General features: G+C 46.9%; 1 protein-coding gene across 1 annotated transcript in view; it reads right to left on the bottom strand.

Annotated features, from left to right (window-relative positions):
- Nucleotides 1-15,661, bottom strand: part of lrp4 (low density lipoprotein receptor-related protein 4) — a 512,348-nt gene that overhangs the window by 83,212 nt on the left and 413,475 nt on the right. The window contains exon 15 of the mRNA XM_086008096.1: nucleotides 1,341-1,517. Coding sequence (XP_085864222.1) covers nucleotides 1,341-1,517 — 177 coding nt within the window. The remainder of the gene's footprint in view (nucleotides 1-1,340; nucleotides 1,518-15,661) is intronic.

Raw genomic sequence — 15,661 nt, 5'->3', positions numbered from 1 at the left:
TTAATAGAAGTGTCGCTGCCCAGGACTCAAGATGTTGAAAAGATGGCTTCAACAGATGTGTGTCTTGGCTCAGTGGTAACACTCTTGCCTTGAAGTCAATAGGTTGTGGGTTCTAGCCCCATTCCAGAGATCTGAGCACATAATCCAGGTTGACACTGATTCAGTACAGTATTGAGTGAGTGCTGCACTGTTGGTGGTGTCTTTCAGTCTGCTCTGGGGAAGAAAAGCAGGGACGTTCTCCCAGTGTCCTGGCCAATATGTATCCCTCAATCATAAGAATATGAGAAATAGAAGCAGGAATCGGACATTTGACCCTTCGAGCCTGCTCTGCCATTCAATAAGATCATGGCTGATTGTCTACCTCAACTCCACTTTCCCACCCCATCCCCATATCCCTTAGTAGCCAAAAATCTAGCGGTCTCGCTCTTGAATATACTCAACGACTGAGCATCCATAGCCTCCTGGGGTTGGGAATTCCAAAGATTCACAACCCTTTGAATGAAGAAATTTCTCAAGTCAGTCCAAAACGGCTGACCCCTTATTCTGAGACTGTGAGCCCCAGTTCTGGACTCCCCAGCCAGGGTCCACCCTGTCAAGCCTCTTATGAATTTTATACGTTGCAATGAGATTACCTCTCATTCTCCTAAACTCTGGGGAATATAGGCCTAGTTTACTCAATCTCTCCTCATAGGACAATCCCCCCCATCCCAGGAACCAGTCTGGTGAACCTTCATTGCACTCCCTCTAAGGCAAGGACATCCTTCCTTAGGTAAGGAGACCAAACCTGTACACAGTACTCCAGGTGTGGTCTCACCAAGGCTCTATATAATTGCAGTAAGACTTCTTTACTCTTATATTCCAATTCCTTTGTAATGCCACATAATCAACATCACTAAAAAAGTTTGCTTGCTCATTGGGATCTTGCTGAGGGCAAACTGCCTGCCGTGGTTCCTTACATTGCAACAGTGACTGCACTTCAAAAGTACTTCAGTAGCTGTAAAGCGACTTGGGACATCCTGAGGACGTGAAAGGTGCCCTAACAACAAGAAGTTATCATTGAATCCAACCGACTTAATAAAGATGCACATTGAATGACAGGAAAATATGTATTGCTACCTGCTGCAGGATAGTATTTAATAGAAACAGTCCCTGCAATTTGAAGAAAAATATGTAACTTTTCTTAATTAAATCTAATTGAGGAGTTTTTTGCTTTTTTTCTAAAAAAAAGGAATTAGCTCCATGAATTATTTTTTAAAGAAAGATATGTATGCTTCTTTAAATTGCAGGAATAAGGATTAAAGCATATTAGAATTGTCCAAATTCATGCCTCACGTTCTTACCTGCTGGTTGTCTCTGTGGATGAAGTGTGTGAATATCCATTGGGAAATGGAGCTTATTGCGGATAATCTCCTGGTTTTTCCCAGTAAACTTGTTGGCACTATTGATGCTTTTGGTGTGCCAGTCTGTCCAGTACAGGCTGTCTTCAAACACTGTGATGGCAAAAGGATGAGGGAGGCCTGAAAAATTAAAATTTTATGTTAAAATTGCTGGCCAGGCCCTTGCAATGGTGATTCACTCTAATCATTTATATGATGCAAGGTATGAAATGTTATCCAATGATTATATAACCTTTGAAACGGCAACCATGTTCTGAAAATTAAAAATAAAATGAAAAAACAAAAATATATTACTAATCACTTAGTTCAATGGCTTTTGCCAACCATTCAAAGGACTACTGAACCTACTCCAAATGTAGATATGTTATTACACAGCCACAGTGGCAGGGTTATATGGTCTGTGCTGCAGGCCACACTGAATAATATTTTCGTGAGTCAAGGGTCTCTATTGTTATACTGTTCTGTTTTTTGAGTCAAAGACCCCCATTGTTCAACTATTTAAGACAGGTCCTGGTATCACAAACTTAAAACACACAATTTCTCAAACTAGCATCTAAACACACGTATACACTGACAAATCTGTGTCTTCTATTAAAACATGCATCAACAATTTTGTTGCCCAATTGTAATTTTCTAATGTCTTGTTCTGCACAGTTCAACACTGCAGCAATTTGACCAAATGCTACTGCACTTGATAACATGATGAGCCATTCACTGGTCTGTCTCACAAGTGAAGTAGAATCAGAGCGTTTATTATTTCCATCTCACTTTCCCACCATTGAAACATTTTTTTCCTCCTTCCTCTGGGTTTGCACATCTTCCCACCATCTGTGTCGCGCACCAGTCCCTGACTGGTATCCAATGTATAGTGGCAGCAGAATGAAGACTTCATTTTATTAAAATATACCAGAGGGCCCAAACATGGACTTTGTTTTACTGCCACTAAATAATAGCAGTAATGGATAAAAACACATGGGTCACTGCCAACATGACAGACTGACACACACCACACCTCCCCAGTATCTGTAGTGTGGCAGTTTTGCTAGCATTTATCAGCAAATCAGAAATTTGGGGAGGAAATTACACATGTAAAGTACTGTTCACAAATATGCTATGCTTGTGCATGACCTTTTAAAACAGTTATTTAGCGTTGCCCCACACAGAACTTCTCACATTAATGGTTAAAGCACCATGCTGGTAAGTGTGAGCAAATTGCCACATGGGAGCAGGCAAGAGGGGAATGGGAGAGCTTCGGCTAATCAGCTGGCAAGCGCCATGAAGTACAAGTGGGATGATTTAAACAACAGGGAAATATATATCTCAAAAAAAATAAACTCACTTTTGAAAGTAATTCTGCGCTACAAATAGAGCACTAGGCTAGTGAGTAAGCAACTTGTTCCTCAGTGTCTGCAAAAGCTCTCTGTAATTGGCTGGCAAGAAGAGGACAAGAGTGCTCTCAGTTGCCTTGATGCCTTTTCTGTCTCTTTGTCTGCCAGCCCAACAGAGACTGAAACTCGCTATGTGGGGAAATCACACGTTCGCACTGTAGATCCTATAACTTCATTATGCAACATCATTGTACATCTGTGCACCCATCCCATATGTTAATACATTTGAATTTAGAAAAATAAAAAGGATTCACAAGCAAAATATAGCTCTGCGTACGTAACTGAAATGACTACCCATATGCAGCTGCTGTCATTTCTCATGTTAGTTCAAAGGTCAACCACAACAGAAGTGAAACACTAGCCATGAACCCAGAGTAAATCATTGTGTTTACCCAAGTAATCAATCTTACTTCTGCCTGTCTTACAGGTTACTTGACAGAATGTAGGTTTGAATGAAAACTATGCTTTCTTATGGACGCATTGAGAAAATATAACTGCCAGTATTTATTTCAAAAATATATTCTTTGATAGGAGGTTGTATTGAGGTGGCTATTGTCTCTGTAGCTTTTCCATGCTGGTTTTGGACTGTGGCATTCATTAAATATTTATTTTTTTCAAATAGATGGCAGATAACAACTGGTGCAGGTGTGTATTTTCTCAAACAAAGGAAGTAAGATAAATGAGTGCAGTCATGGTCCTTCGCTTCATTGACTACTTTGCATGTTTCCACATCAAACATGTTCTGGAAAACATCCAAGTAAGCAATACAAAGAGCAGCATACAAATGCAGCAAGGTACCGTTAACCCATTAGCACAAAGAGCCTCAGAATCGACATCAATTTTTAGAATTAAGTATTGTAAACCTATCCGCAAGTCTGCAGTTAAGCTGGTGGTAATGATTGGGATCAATTTCTATTATGTTACATTTTAAAAGTCCTTACATACTGTTAACAGGCTCAAATGCTCTCAGAACTCTGAAATAAAAATCCCCATGCTCCGAGAGGAACAGATTGTGGGTGTCTGGATTAACCTGGTTGTTATTCTTTAGGCTAAAAGCAATTGAAGATGAGCCTTTAGACTGATGTAGACTTTGGATTCAAGTTTCGATCACATGAAATTCCAGTATATGTACTCCTGAGAGACAGTCTTCTTAAACTGCTAGGGAACACTGGATATATCACCATTATCCATAAGGAAAACTGAGGATAGCACTGTGGATGCGTATTCCTCGATGTCATTATGGGCAAACATGCCCCAATCAGTGCGTTCGAAGCAATCCTGAAGCTCCGAGACTGCCCCCTCTGGCCATACTTTCACTGATCTCACTGATGTTCTCACTCTTTTGATGAGTGGTTTGTATGCCGGGGCTAGAAACAGGGAGAGGTGGTCAGACTTCCCAAGGTGGGGGCAGGGAATGGCCTTATAAGCGTCTACAATGCTCGTGTAGACTTGATCCAGTGTGTTCTCCCCTCTTGTGGGGCAGGAAACATTCTGGTGGAATTTCGGTAGTACAGTTTTTAGGTTTATGTGATTGAAGTCCCCCGCGACGATAAAAGCTCCGTCTGGGTGCGCAGTTTGTTGTTCGCTGATGGCCCTGTAGAGGTCCTTCAGTGCTAGTTTGACATTAGCGTGTGGTGGGGTGTAGCTAGGACCAACCTAAAAAAGGGTATCAGGACTGCCAAAAGGAAACAGACACTGCGGATAGGGGATCATTTCCACAACAACTCAGACCCCCGGCGCATGTGGCAAGGCATCCAGTCCATCACTGACTACAAGAGCAAAAACACCAGCCCCCCGGTTAGCGATGCCTCCCTTCCGGAGGAGCTTAACAACTTCTACGCTCGCTTCGACAGGGACAACAGGGAGCCGGCTACCAAAGCCTTGCCACCCCCGGAAGACCAGGTGCTCACTCTGTCGACCTCCGACGTAAGGGGTGTTCTACGCGGAGTGAACACACGAAAGGCTGCTGGACCAGATAGCATCCCTGGACGGGTACTCAAGGAATGTGCTGATCAGCTGGCTGATGTCTTCACCACCATCTTCAATCTGTCATTGGCCCAGGCAGTAGTCCCTACATGCTTCAAGACCGCTACCATTATTCCTGTGCCAAAACAAACAGCTGTGACGTGCCTGAACGACTATCGACCTGTCGCACTCACACCCATCATAATGAAGTGTTTCGAGAGACTGGTCCTGGCTCACATCAAAGCCAGTGTTCCCGCCTCTCTTGACCAACACCAGTTTGCCTATCGTGCAAACAGATCAACGGAGGATGCAATCACAACTGCTCTACACTCTGCACTGAATCACTTAGATGGTAAAGAGACCTACATCAGAATGCTGTTCATAGACTACAGCTCAGTATTCAACACTATCGTCCCCAACAAGCTAGCCACCAAACTCCACACTCTTGGCCTGAACACTTCCCTCTGCAACTGGACCCTGGACTTCCTAACAAACAGACCCCAGTCTGTCAAATTAGGTAACCACACCTCCCCCCACCTGACCCTGAACACGGGGTCCCCACAAGGATGTGTGCTGAGCCCCCTCCTCTACTCCCTCTTCACCCACGACTGTGTGGCTGTTCATGGTTCCAACACCATCATCAAGTTTGCGGATGATACCACGGTAGTAGGCCAGATCACCAACAACGATGAGTCAGCCTACAGGGAGGAGGTCCAGCATCTCGTGAAGTGGTGCGCCGATAACAACTTGGCCCTTAACATCAAGAAAACCAAAGAAATCATTGTGGACTTCAGGAAGTCTAAAGGCAGAAGTCACACCCCCATCCACATCAATGGGGCTGTGGTGGAAAGGGTGGACAGCTTTAAGTTCCTCGGAGTCCACATCACGGAAGACCTCTCCTGGTCCCTCAATACCTCCTCTCTGGTGAAGGCCCAGCAGCGCCTATATTTCCTAAGGAGGCTGAAGGGATGTAACCTGTCACCCCTGATCCTCTCTAACTTTTACCGCTGCACAATAGAGAGCATCCTGACGAACTGTATCACAGTATGGTATGGCAGCTGTAGCTACTATGACCAGAAAGCCCTGCAGCGGGTCGTCAAAACTGTCCACCGCATTACCGGCACCCGGCTACCGACCATAGAGCACATATACCAGAAACGCTGTTTACGGACGTCACGGTCCATCATCAAAGACCCTACCCACCCCAGCCACAGTCTGTTCGCCCTCCTGCCATCTGGGAGACGCTACAGATGCATTCGCACCCGTACGACCAGATTTAGGAACAGCTTCTTTCCCAGGGCTGTCATCCTACTGAACTCCACAAATAAACTCTAAAACCTGCACATCTGCCAATGCACTTTATTATGGTTATGTTTATGTTAATGTATTACAAGCCAAATGTATGTTGAATGTTTAAATGTCTTAATCTAAATGTACACTCTCGGGAGCCGCAAGCCTACATTTCGTTGTACTGCACTTGTGCACTAACAATGACAATAAAGTTGATTATGATTATGAACAAACACTATTACAATTCCAGGGCAACTGGATGGGCCGATACATATCCCCTAAAATTGTTTGGAAACAATACTAAACCCGTTTAAAAAATAATTCTGCATAAAAGCATCAAATTCTTAATTCTCATTCTATTGCAGCCTCATACTAGCAGCCTACCAAATGTACTAAAGAGCTCCATCGATATACAAAAATCGGACACATTTTCTTTTTTAAATGTGAAGGATCCAAAATTTAGATCTGTGAATTCACCAGAAATGAGCAAATATGGTTTGCTTCAGATCCCACATGAGCTTATCTTCAATTCAGGGTAGCTTCACTTTAGATATCGGGGCAGTAATTCCTCCCCAAACGCGTGAGTACGGAAGGGGTACGTACTCACGCGTCTGGCCGGAGGAAATGCCGGTTTTCAGCATGCACAGCGCATGCGCTGAAAACCGGCATTTCCTCTCCTCTAACCCAAGAGGTGAAGAGGCTAGCGCGTGCGCTGTAGGGGGCAGCACGTGCATCTTGGATTTCCTCTGTTTTGGGGGATTTGCGCATGTCTAAAGGCCTCTGGTCTTTACGCTTGTAAAAAGCACACGTAAGTATTTATTTTTACAGGTAAGTGGTGTTTTAGTGTAATTTAGAATTTTTTTTTCCCCACAGTTTTATTATTTTAAAGAATCTACAATAAGGTAAGTTTAGTTTTAGACCCTTTTTATTAAAAATTTATTTTTTTCAACAAAAAAAAATTGTTTAAATTATTTTTTAAAACTTATTTATACTTAATTTAATGATTGGGATGTTTTTTTAAATTTTTATTTAAAGTTTAAATAGTGTTTTGGGCCCCCGTAGTTTTCATGAGTTTGACAGTTCTTACTCTCAAACTCATGAATGAACCTTCCCCTCCCCTGATTGGTTGTACAGTGCTCACCTGATCCCAGCCGGCACATCGCACTAACTACACCGCTGGATCAGGTAAGCACTGCGCGCTGACATCTGAACCGGGCCTGTGACAGGAAATGCACGCAGGCCCGGGCTTCAGATGTCAGCGCGCAGGGCGAGTGCAGATCGGGGGCTTGCACGCGCGGCAAGCCCCCGACACCAAGTTCTGGGCCATCATGGTAGTTGTTTTAGAAATGTTGGATTAACAAGATCTGACTTCAGCTGAATGGACTGGAACAGATTCAATCTAGAAAATGCAATACAGCAGAATGTTCAAAATGCCTAAAACCACAGAATACGGTCTCATTTGTCTTCTGAATCATTTAGATTTTATAATCAGCTTGCCCTAGCATTTTATTGCAGTGCTAAAATGTTGATGGATAGAATAATCTGTAGATACTGGGGAAGGACTATTAGTGGGTAGCTAATGATTGAATAATACAAATGTTAATACGGAAGGGGCATGAGACCTGTATCAGGATCACTCAGGAGAACATTGTTAGATTGCATTGGGAATTGAGAGTTAATGAAAAGTGACCTACTTAAGCATAACCAGTAATCCTTAAAATTTATAATTATTCAATTAAACTGCAACACTTGACGCTGCACTGCACACTAGGGGCTGAATTTTGCCGGCGCTCAGAGGGCGGGTTTGGAGGCAGGTCCGCTGTCAAAATCAAAAAGATTGACAGCGGACCAGTATCCCGTTCTGAACCCGCCTCCTTGTCAGTTTCCCAAGTGCCGGTTCTGCCTGCGCTTTGCAGACACGGCACTAAGTGGCACGCCATTCAATTGTGCTTGTTAGGAGGGTGTTTAAAGTAATTAAAATCACCATTTTCCCAGTTCCAAAACACTTTGCCAAGTTTTCCCCGAGGTTCCCATCGCTCGGGGATCGCGCCAGGTAAGTGTGTCGGGTTCTGAACAACTCTCCATTTCTTTCAATAGGTGACAGCTGCAAAAGAGGTTTAAAACCAGCCATTTTACAGCTGGTCACTTTCCAATCTCAGAAGCTGCAGCCTTCAGTATTTAGAACCCACTTTTGGGTTTTATGCACTTTTGAAGTGTTTGGAGTAATCTGTCTATCCAATGTCACCTCCTTGGAACAACCTCTCTCAACAGTGACAAATTACTTCTGTCATCTCAATCTCACCTGCCATCTATTCCATCAGCATCGGTACCCTTGAAAAAAATCTCACCTTGGTCCTCAGAATCCCAAAACGATCAGCCCCAACACCAGCAGCACCAACATCCACACCAACCTTCTCCGCAATCACCTGATGCTGCACTGCACACAGGGCATCATCACCCGTGCACATTGCTGCCCGGGACACCAGCGATGGATTCACCATGTCCAGATTAGCTTCAATTAACACTGTACACCCTGGCTGCCACATGATGCACCAGGTTGGCACCACCCCACACCAACACCATAAAGCATCCCTACAATGCCCAAGCCATTCCTTTCACACTCACCACCATTCCAGGGGGGTACCGTTATGTCTCACCATTCACTGTAACTCACTAAGACACTTCCAAAGGTGCACACAAATCTGTCCAAGAACGTAAAGTGTTGAAAATAAAGATTTCAATGTTTGACACTACATTAACAGAAACTTCACATGAACATTGGCTAAACCATCCAAGTGCCTACCTTTGTGTGTTGTTAGTTGGTATGCTTTATGAGGGTGAGTGTGAGGGGTGGCTACTGAGATGGGGAAGTGATAATGTAGATAGAGAGGGATGGGTGGAGGTGCAAGGTAAGTTGGTGTGAGTAAGGATGTGCAGGAGTAGAGTAGGGAAGGCAAGTGATGGGAATGTGATGAGAGGCACAGCAGGATGAGGTTTAGTGTGGCTTGGCAGTAACATTTCATGATCGACTGAGATCATTGAAAGGTTTGCACCACTGCAGCCTGGTCCTCCTTACAACATCCCTGCTTGTGTCCTCCTGTGCAATGTGCAACCAGGCTGCGTTGGTGTCCCGGGGAGGTGTCTTCCACCCACTGGAAGGGAAGAGAACCTCCCTGCGTGCTGTGACTCCCTCCATAAGCAGATGGAGTGAGTAATGGGAGAGCCTGGGTGCAGCCATGCACCTTTGTGCAGTGCTTGTCAGTGTTTGCAGCACTTCAATGCTGCAGAACACTGACAACTGTCAAAATCAATTTGCGCATGGTCCCTTTAAAGAAACCGGCTGATGATGCATCATCAAATGACGTCATCGGACTCACTTCCTATTAATTGGCCGGGAACCTCGCAGGGTGGGCTTAACAAGGCCCTTCATCAGAATATCTTGTTGGAGGCTGGGATCGAGACAGATGCGAGGTCCCCATACGCCACCAACATCACCCACCCCGGACCCGCCGAGATTGGAAAAATCCAGCCCTAGGTGTCTGGGTAGTGAGGCATGATATAACTGGAAAAAACATGGTTTTCTCCGAGTCTGGGAACACTGTAAAACCCAGAAGTTGCAGCTCATCAAAAAGTATGAGATAGATGCTTGCAGCACTGAGGAGCCAAGCAGTAAAAGAAACCATACAGTGGTGGATTACATAGAATTTTACAGCACATAAACAGGCCATTCGGCCCAATAGGTCTATGCTGGTGTTTATGTTCCACATGAGCCTCCTCCATTCTTACTTCATCTCACCCAATCAACATATCTTATTCCTTTCTCCCTCAGGTACCTATCTAGCCTCCACTTAAATACATCTACGCTACTCACCTCAACCACTCCATGTGGAAGTGAATTCCACGTTCTCACCACTCTCTGAATAAATAACGTTGCACTTAACTAAGTAGTACCTGCTATATATCATATAAACATTATTGGCACAGACCAAATAATTCGTTATACAAATGAGACTAGTGCCTTGAATCAGTGCTTCTAAATATCAGCATCCAAACCTTTAATGCATTTGTGCAAAATCCCTATTCCTGCTATTTCACAATCTGGAAATGAGAAGCTAATATCAGTAAAAGTGACCAGGAAGCTGTTGGATTTTTATTAAAACCCTAGCTGGTTTGCTAATGTCACTTAGGGAAGGGAGCCTGCAGTCCTTACCCAGTCTGGCCTATATGTGACTCCCACAACAAGATGGTTGACTCTAAACCACCCTCAGAAGTGGCGTAGCAAGCCACTCAGTTGGTATCAAACTGCTCGATAGCCCACCACCAGCTTCTCGGGGCAATTAGGGATGGGCAATAAATGCTGGCCTTGACAGCGACGCCCACATCCCAAGAATGAAAAAAAAATTGAGACATAAATGCATTTATTTCAAATGGGTGAGCCTTCCCTTAAAATAGAGAGATGAATTTCATATGCTAACATTCAAAGAGCTCAATTTCAAGGCAAGAGCGATCTATCCCAGTGATTGTCTCTCACCTTAGATTTTTTCTAATTTTGGACACAGGCACCCTGAAATTTGGTTGGTCTAAATTTGACTATAAAATTAGCCTCCTTAAATCACTTCAGAATAGGGTGCCTTCAAAGTACTGCTTTTTCTGCAATTGCATAGGAAACCTACCCCTCAGTCATGCAGCCTTCTCGACCAGCAGCGGGAAAAGTACATTGGATACATAACCCCAACCCCTCCCCATCCAGACATCAGACCACCAGACAAGCAATCTGTTCAGATACCCAGTTACTCAGCCACTAATACCAGAATATCACACAACAAAATAAGTACATAAAAATATTACCGCTAATAGCGCATGTAAAGGATCGGTTCTTTTCATTCAATGAATGGACCGACACAGCTACTTCATCCTCCTTTAATTGTAATTGGTTTGGTGGATTAACTAAATAAACTGCATGTGGTGGAACCACCAGAGGATTACGGACAATTGTATATAATTCCTTTTACAGCAATGTAGTACAGCTGGGGGCTGCACCTTTAATGTATCTGTTAACTGTACTAGGGCTTCTTTCCTGTACTCCGCGTGATGACGTCATGCCGTCCGTCACGTGATCTCTCAACGGCGGGAAGAACGTGATGACGTCATGACGTCAGAGCTCGGAACCTTCTAGCAGTAGAGCTCGGAACCTTCTAGCAGTTGAGCTCGGAACCTGCTAGCAGTTGAGCTCGGAACCTGCTAGCAGTTGAGCTCGGAACCTTCTAGCAGTTTCCAGAGAGGCTTTCAAGCAGACCAGACCTATTTGCATTGTATCCTACAGTTTCCTGTACAGCTTCGTTTGTTCATTAAATTTTATTGTTTTTGATTTTCTGAGTCGATCTCAATTCTTCGGCTAGGAACCCCAGTTCCTACATTGGTGACCCCGATTTCTTCGAACAATTTTCGTTGAAGTTACATCATGGACACGAACGGCGTCACCCTCAAACTGCTGCAATTTTGGGAGCAACAACCGGCCGCGTGGTTTTTCCAGGCGGAAGCCCAATTTGCAATCCGGGGAGTAGCAGCGGATTCGACCCGTTATTATTACGTGGTCTCCGCCCTCGACAGAGCCACGGCCTTGCGGGTCGTCAGCCTCCTCGAGAGTCCACCGAACGATGGCAAGTACGAAGCTTTAAAAGCACGTTTACTGCAGATTTTCGGTCTGTCCAAGTCGGAGCGCGCTTGCAGACTTATCTCCATGCCCGGCCTCGGGGACTCAAAACCCTCAGAGCGCATGAGCCAAATGCTCACGCTTTTGGGCTCGGAATCGCAATGTTTTCTGTTCCACGAGCTGTTTCTCTGTCAACTACCAGAGCCAGTACAGACGGCCTTGGCCAATTCCGCGATCACGGATTGTGCTGAACTCGCCGCGGAAGCGGATAAAATATTCACCGTCTCACAACAATCTTGTGCAGCCACGAGGCACCCATCCCCCACAAGAGCTATTCCGACGACTCCTCCTGCAGGCTGGTGTGCATACCACGCTCGTTTCGGCGCGAAGGCCAGAAATTGCCGTCCGCCCTGCAGTTTCTCACCCAAAAAAAAACCTACCTCAAACCAGCGGTTTCGAAGAAGATCAATAAGGCCTAAGGGACGCGCCGGAGTTGCGATGGCCGTCGGGTCCGCAGGGAAACTCCTATACATTACAGACTCCCTGTCAGGGCGACGTTTTCTCTGTGATACTGGCTCCCAATGCAGTATCCTACCAGTGTCGAAGCTAGATCGTCAATCCGGCGGTCAAGGTCCCCCCCTCGAGGCAGCCAATGGTGCGGCCATTCGCACGTTCGGAAAGCGTAGGGTCCAGTTGAGTTCTGGCGGCCAACGTTTTGTTTGGGAGTTCATCACGGCGAAAGTCTCACAGGCCATCCTGGGGGCAGATTTCTTCTGCGCAAACGGGTTTCTCGTCAACGTCCGACACTGCCGGCTAATCAATGCCTCCACTTTTCACTCGGTCCCCTGCCACCGAAGCACCACTGTCTTGGTCAGTTGCCTGTGCAGTCCCATCTCCAAATGAGTTCTCTCGTCTTCTCAGTGAGTTCCCTGAGCTCACCAGGCCCACATTTTCTTCTTCAGTCGCGAGGCATGGTGTGGCACACCACATTACCATGACAGGATCCCCCGTTTATGCGAGAGCTCGAAGGCTGGAACCCGGTAAACTGGCAGCCGCCAAGGCGGAGTTCCATACAATGGAACGCCTGGGTATTATTCGGCGTTCGAATAGTCCTTGGTCCTCGCCATTACACGTTGTTCCTAAGCCGGGTGGCGGATGGCGACCATGCGGCGACTACAGACGCCTGAATGAGGCTACCACACCGGATCGGTACCCAAATCCTCACATTCAGGATTTTTCGGCCCATCTGGCAGGGAATTCCATCTTTTCCAAAGTAGACCTCGTCCGAAGCTATCAAGTGCCCGTGCATCCTCAAGACGTCCCCAAAACTGCCGTCATCACACCTTTCGGGCTCTTTGAGTTCCTTCGTATGCCGTTTAGGCTGAAGAATGCAGCACAAGCCTTCCAAAGTCTCATGGATTCCGTGTTGCGCGATCTGCCGTTCATCTTCGTCTACCTAGACGACATCCTTATTGCCAGTAACAGCACGAAAGAACACATTACACACTTGCGTACCCTTTTTTCTCGTCTCAGCCAACATGGCCTTATTATCAACCCAGCCAAGTGCAAGTTTGGGTTGCACAGCATTGATTTCCTGGGACACAGAATCACCTCAGAAGGCGCCGTTCCACTGGCCACGAAGGTGGAAGCAGTCACCTTGTTCCCTCTTCCTCAGACCGTCAGGGCCCTCCAGGAATTTCTGGGAATGGTCAATTTTTATCATTGGTTCATCCCCAAGGCGGCATTGTTGATGCAACCTTTGTACGAGGCCCTCAGAGGTAAATCGGGCAAAGACCCGATCGATTGGACACCCCAGATGGACCAGGCTTTCCTCGACACTAAGAACGCTTTGGCTGCTGCGACCATGTTGGCACATCCCCTTCTGGGCACAACCATTGCCCTTACCACCGATGCATCTGATTATGCCATCGGGGCAGTACAGGAGCAGTGGGTCGACGGCACATGGCAACCACTGGCTTTCTTCAGCCGTCAATTGCGGAAGAACGAACGCAAGTATAGTACTTTTGATAGGGAGTTGTTGGCATTGTTTCTGGCCATCCGCCATTTTCGCTTCCTACTGGAAGGACGCCCATTCACGGCTTTTGTAGACCACAAGCCACTTACTTTTGCGATGGCCAAGACAGAGGAACCATGGTCGGCACGGCAACAATGTCATCTTACGTACATATCTGAATTTACAACCGACATACAACATGTCTTGGACAAAGACAACCTGGTGGTGGATTGTCTCTCCTGCGCCCAGCTCCACGCAGTACACCTGGGAGTCGACTATGTTGGTTTGGCAAAAGTACAGAAGGCAGACCCTGAAGTGCAGGCATACCGGACCGCACCTTCCAGCTTACAAGTGGCTGATGTCAGTTTCCAGGCCGCAGGGACCACACTCCTGTGTGACATCTCGATGGGCGTCCCACATCCAATCGTTCCAGTCCAATGGCGCAGGAGAATTTTCAACACTATCCACGGGTTGTCGCACCCTGGCATGAGAGCGTCACAATGACTCATGGCAAAAAAATTTGTCTGGAAGGGCATGCATCTCGACGTCCGTGACTGGACCAATACCTGCGTGAGTTGCCAGAAGTCCAAGATACAACGCCATGTTAAGGCCCCAGTCGCCACTTTTCCGGTTCCGGAGCGTCGATTCGACCATGTGCACGTGGACTTGGTTGGTCCTCTCCCTTCCTCTCGCGGGTACACTCACCTCCTCACCATGGTAGACCGCACCACCAGGTGGCCAGAGGCAATTCCTTTGGTTGCCACCACAGCGGCAGACGTCTCCAGAGCCTTCATCTCGTCGTGGGTAGCTCGGTTCGGGGTACCGGCTGACATCTCCTCCGACCGGGGGGCCTCAATTTACCTCTGAGCTTTGGAACGCCGTAGCTCAAGGTTTGGACACCAAGCTTCATCGTACCACCGCCTACCATCCACAGGCGAACGGTCTGTGTGAAAGATTCCACAGGTCCCTTAAAGCCGCACTGCGTGCTAGTCTCCGTGGGCCTAGTTGGGTGGACAGGCTCCCTTGGGTGCTGCTAGGTCTTCGCATGGCGCCTAAGGATGACCTGCATTCTTCTTCAGCAGAGCTGGTTTACAGCCAACCACTCAGAGTGCCTGGCGATTTTCTTCCTCCTCACACGGAACCCTGGTCCCCAGCTCATCAGCTCGTCAGCCACCAGGAAGCGGCTAGGAATTTCATCCCAGTGCCTACGTCGCATCATGACCTGCAGCGCTCCCATGTCCCGGTGGATCTTAAGAGCGCAGAATACGTGTTCATTCAACAGGATGCTCGCAAAAACCCGCTCAAACCGCCTTACACAGGTCCATTCCGCGTCATCTCGTCAGGTGACAAGTCCTTCACAGTCGACGTCGGCGGTAAGCCTGACCACATCTCCATCGACCGGTTGAAACCGACGCATCTGGATCTGAGCGAACCAGTCGTCACCGCTCAGCTGCCTCGTCGTGGTCGTCCACCGTCGACTGCCGGTCCAGTACAGCCACAGTCATCCGCCGAGTCGCCAGTGCCCGCCTCACCGGGTCAACCACAGTCGGCCTCTTCTCCGCCTGCGGCGTCATTCCAACCACAGCCAACGGCCAGTTCGTCTTTTAGCGCTCCGTTCCAGCTGCCGGGGTATCGCAGTCGGTCGGACAGACTCGTCAGACCCCCTTCTCGTCTTACCTTCTCTGTTAAAAGCAATTCTGGGGGGGGGGGGGGCGCATGTGGCGGAACCACCAGAGGATTACGGACAATTGTATATAATTCCTTTTACAGCAATGTAGTACAGCTGGGGGCTGCACCTTTAATGTATCTGTTAACTGTACTAGGGCTTCTTTCCTGTACTCCGCGTGATGACGTCATGCCGTCCGTCACGTGATCTCTCAACGGCGGGAAGAACGTGATGACGTCATAGCTCGGAACCTTCTAGCAGTAGAGCTTGGAACCTTCTAGCAGTTGA

This window comes from Somniosus microcephalus, chromosome 15 (genome assembly GCF_052327205.1).
Source record: "Somniosus microcephalus isolate GS21.2 chromosome 15, FLI_Smic_1.0, whole genome shotgun sequence".
In the NCBI taxonomy this organism is placed as follows: Eukaryota; Metazoa; Chordata; class Chondrichthyes; order Squaliformes; family Somniosidae; genus Somniosus; species Somniosus microcephalus.
Note: the sequence above shows the minus strand (reverse complement) of the source record. Positions and strands in the feature narration are given on the sequence as shown.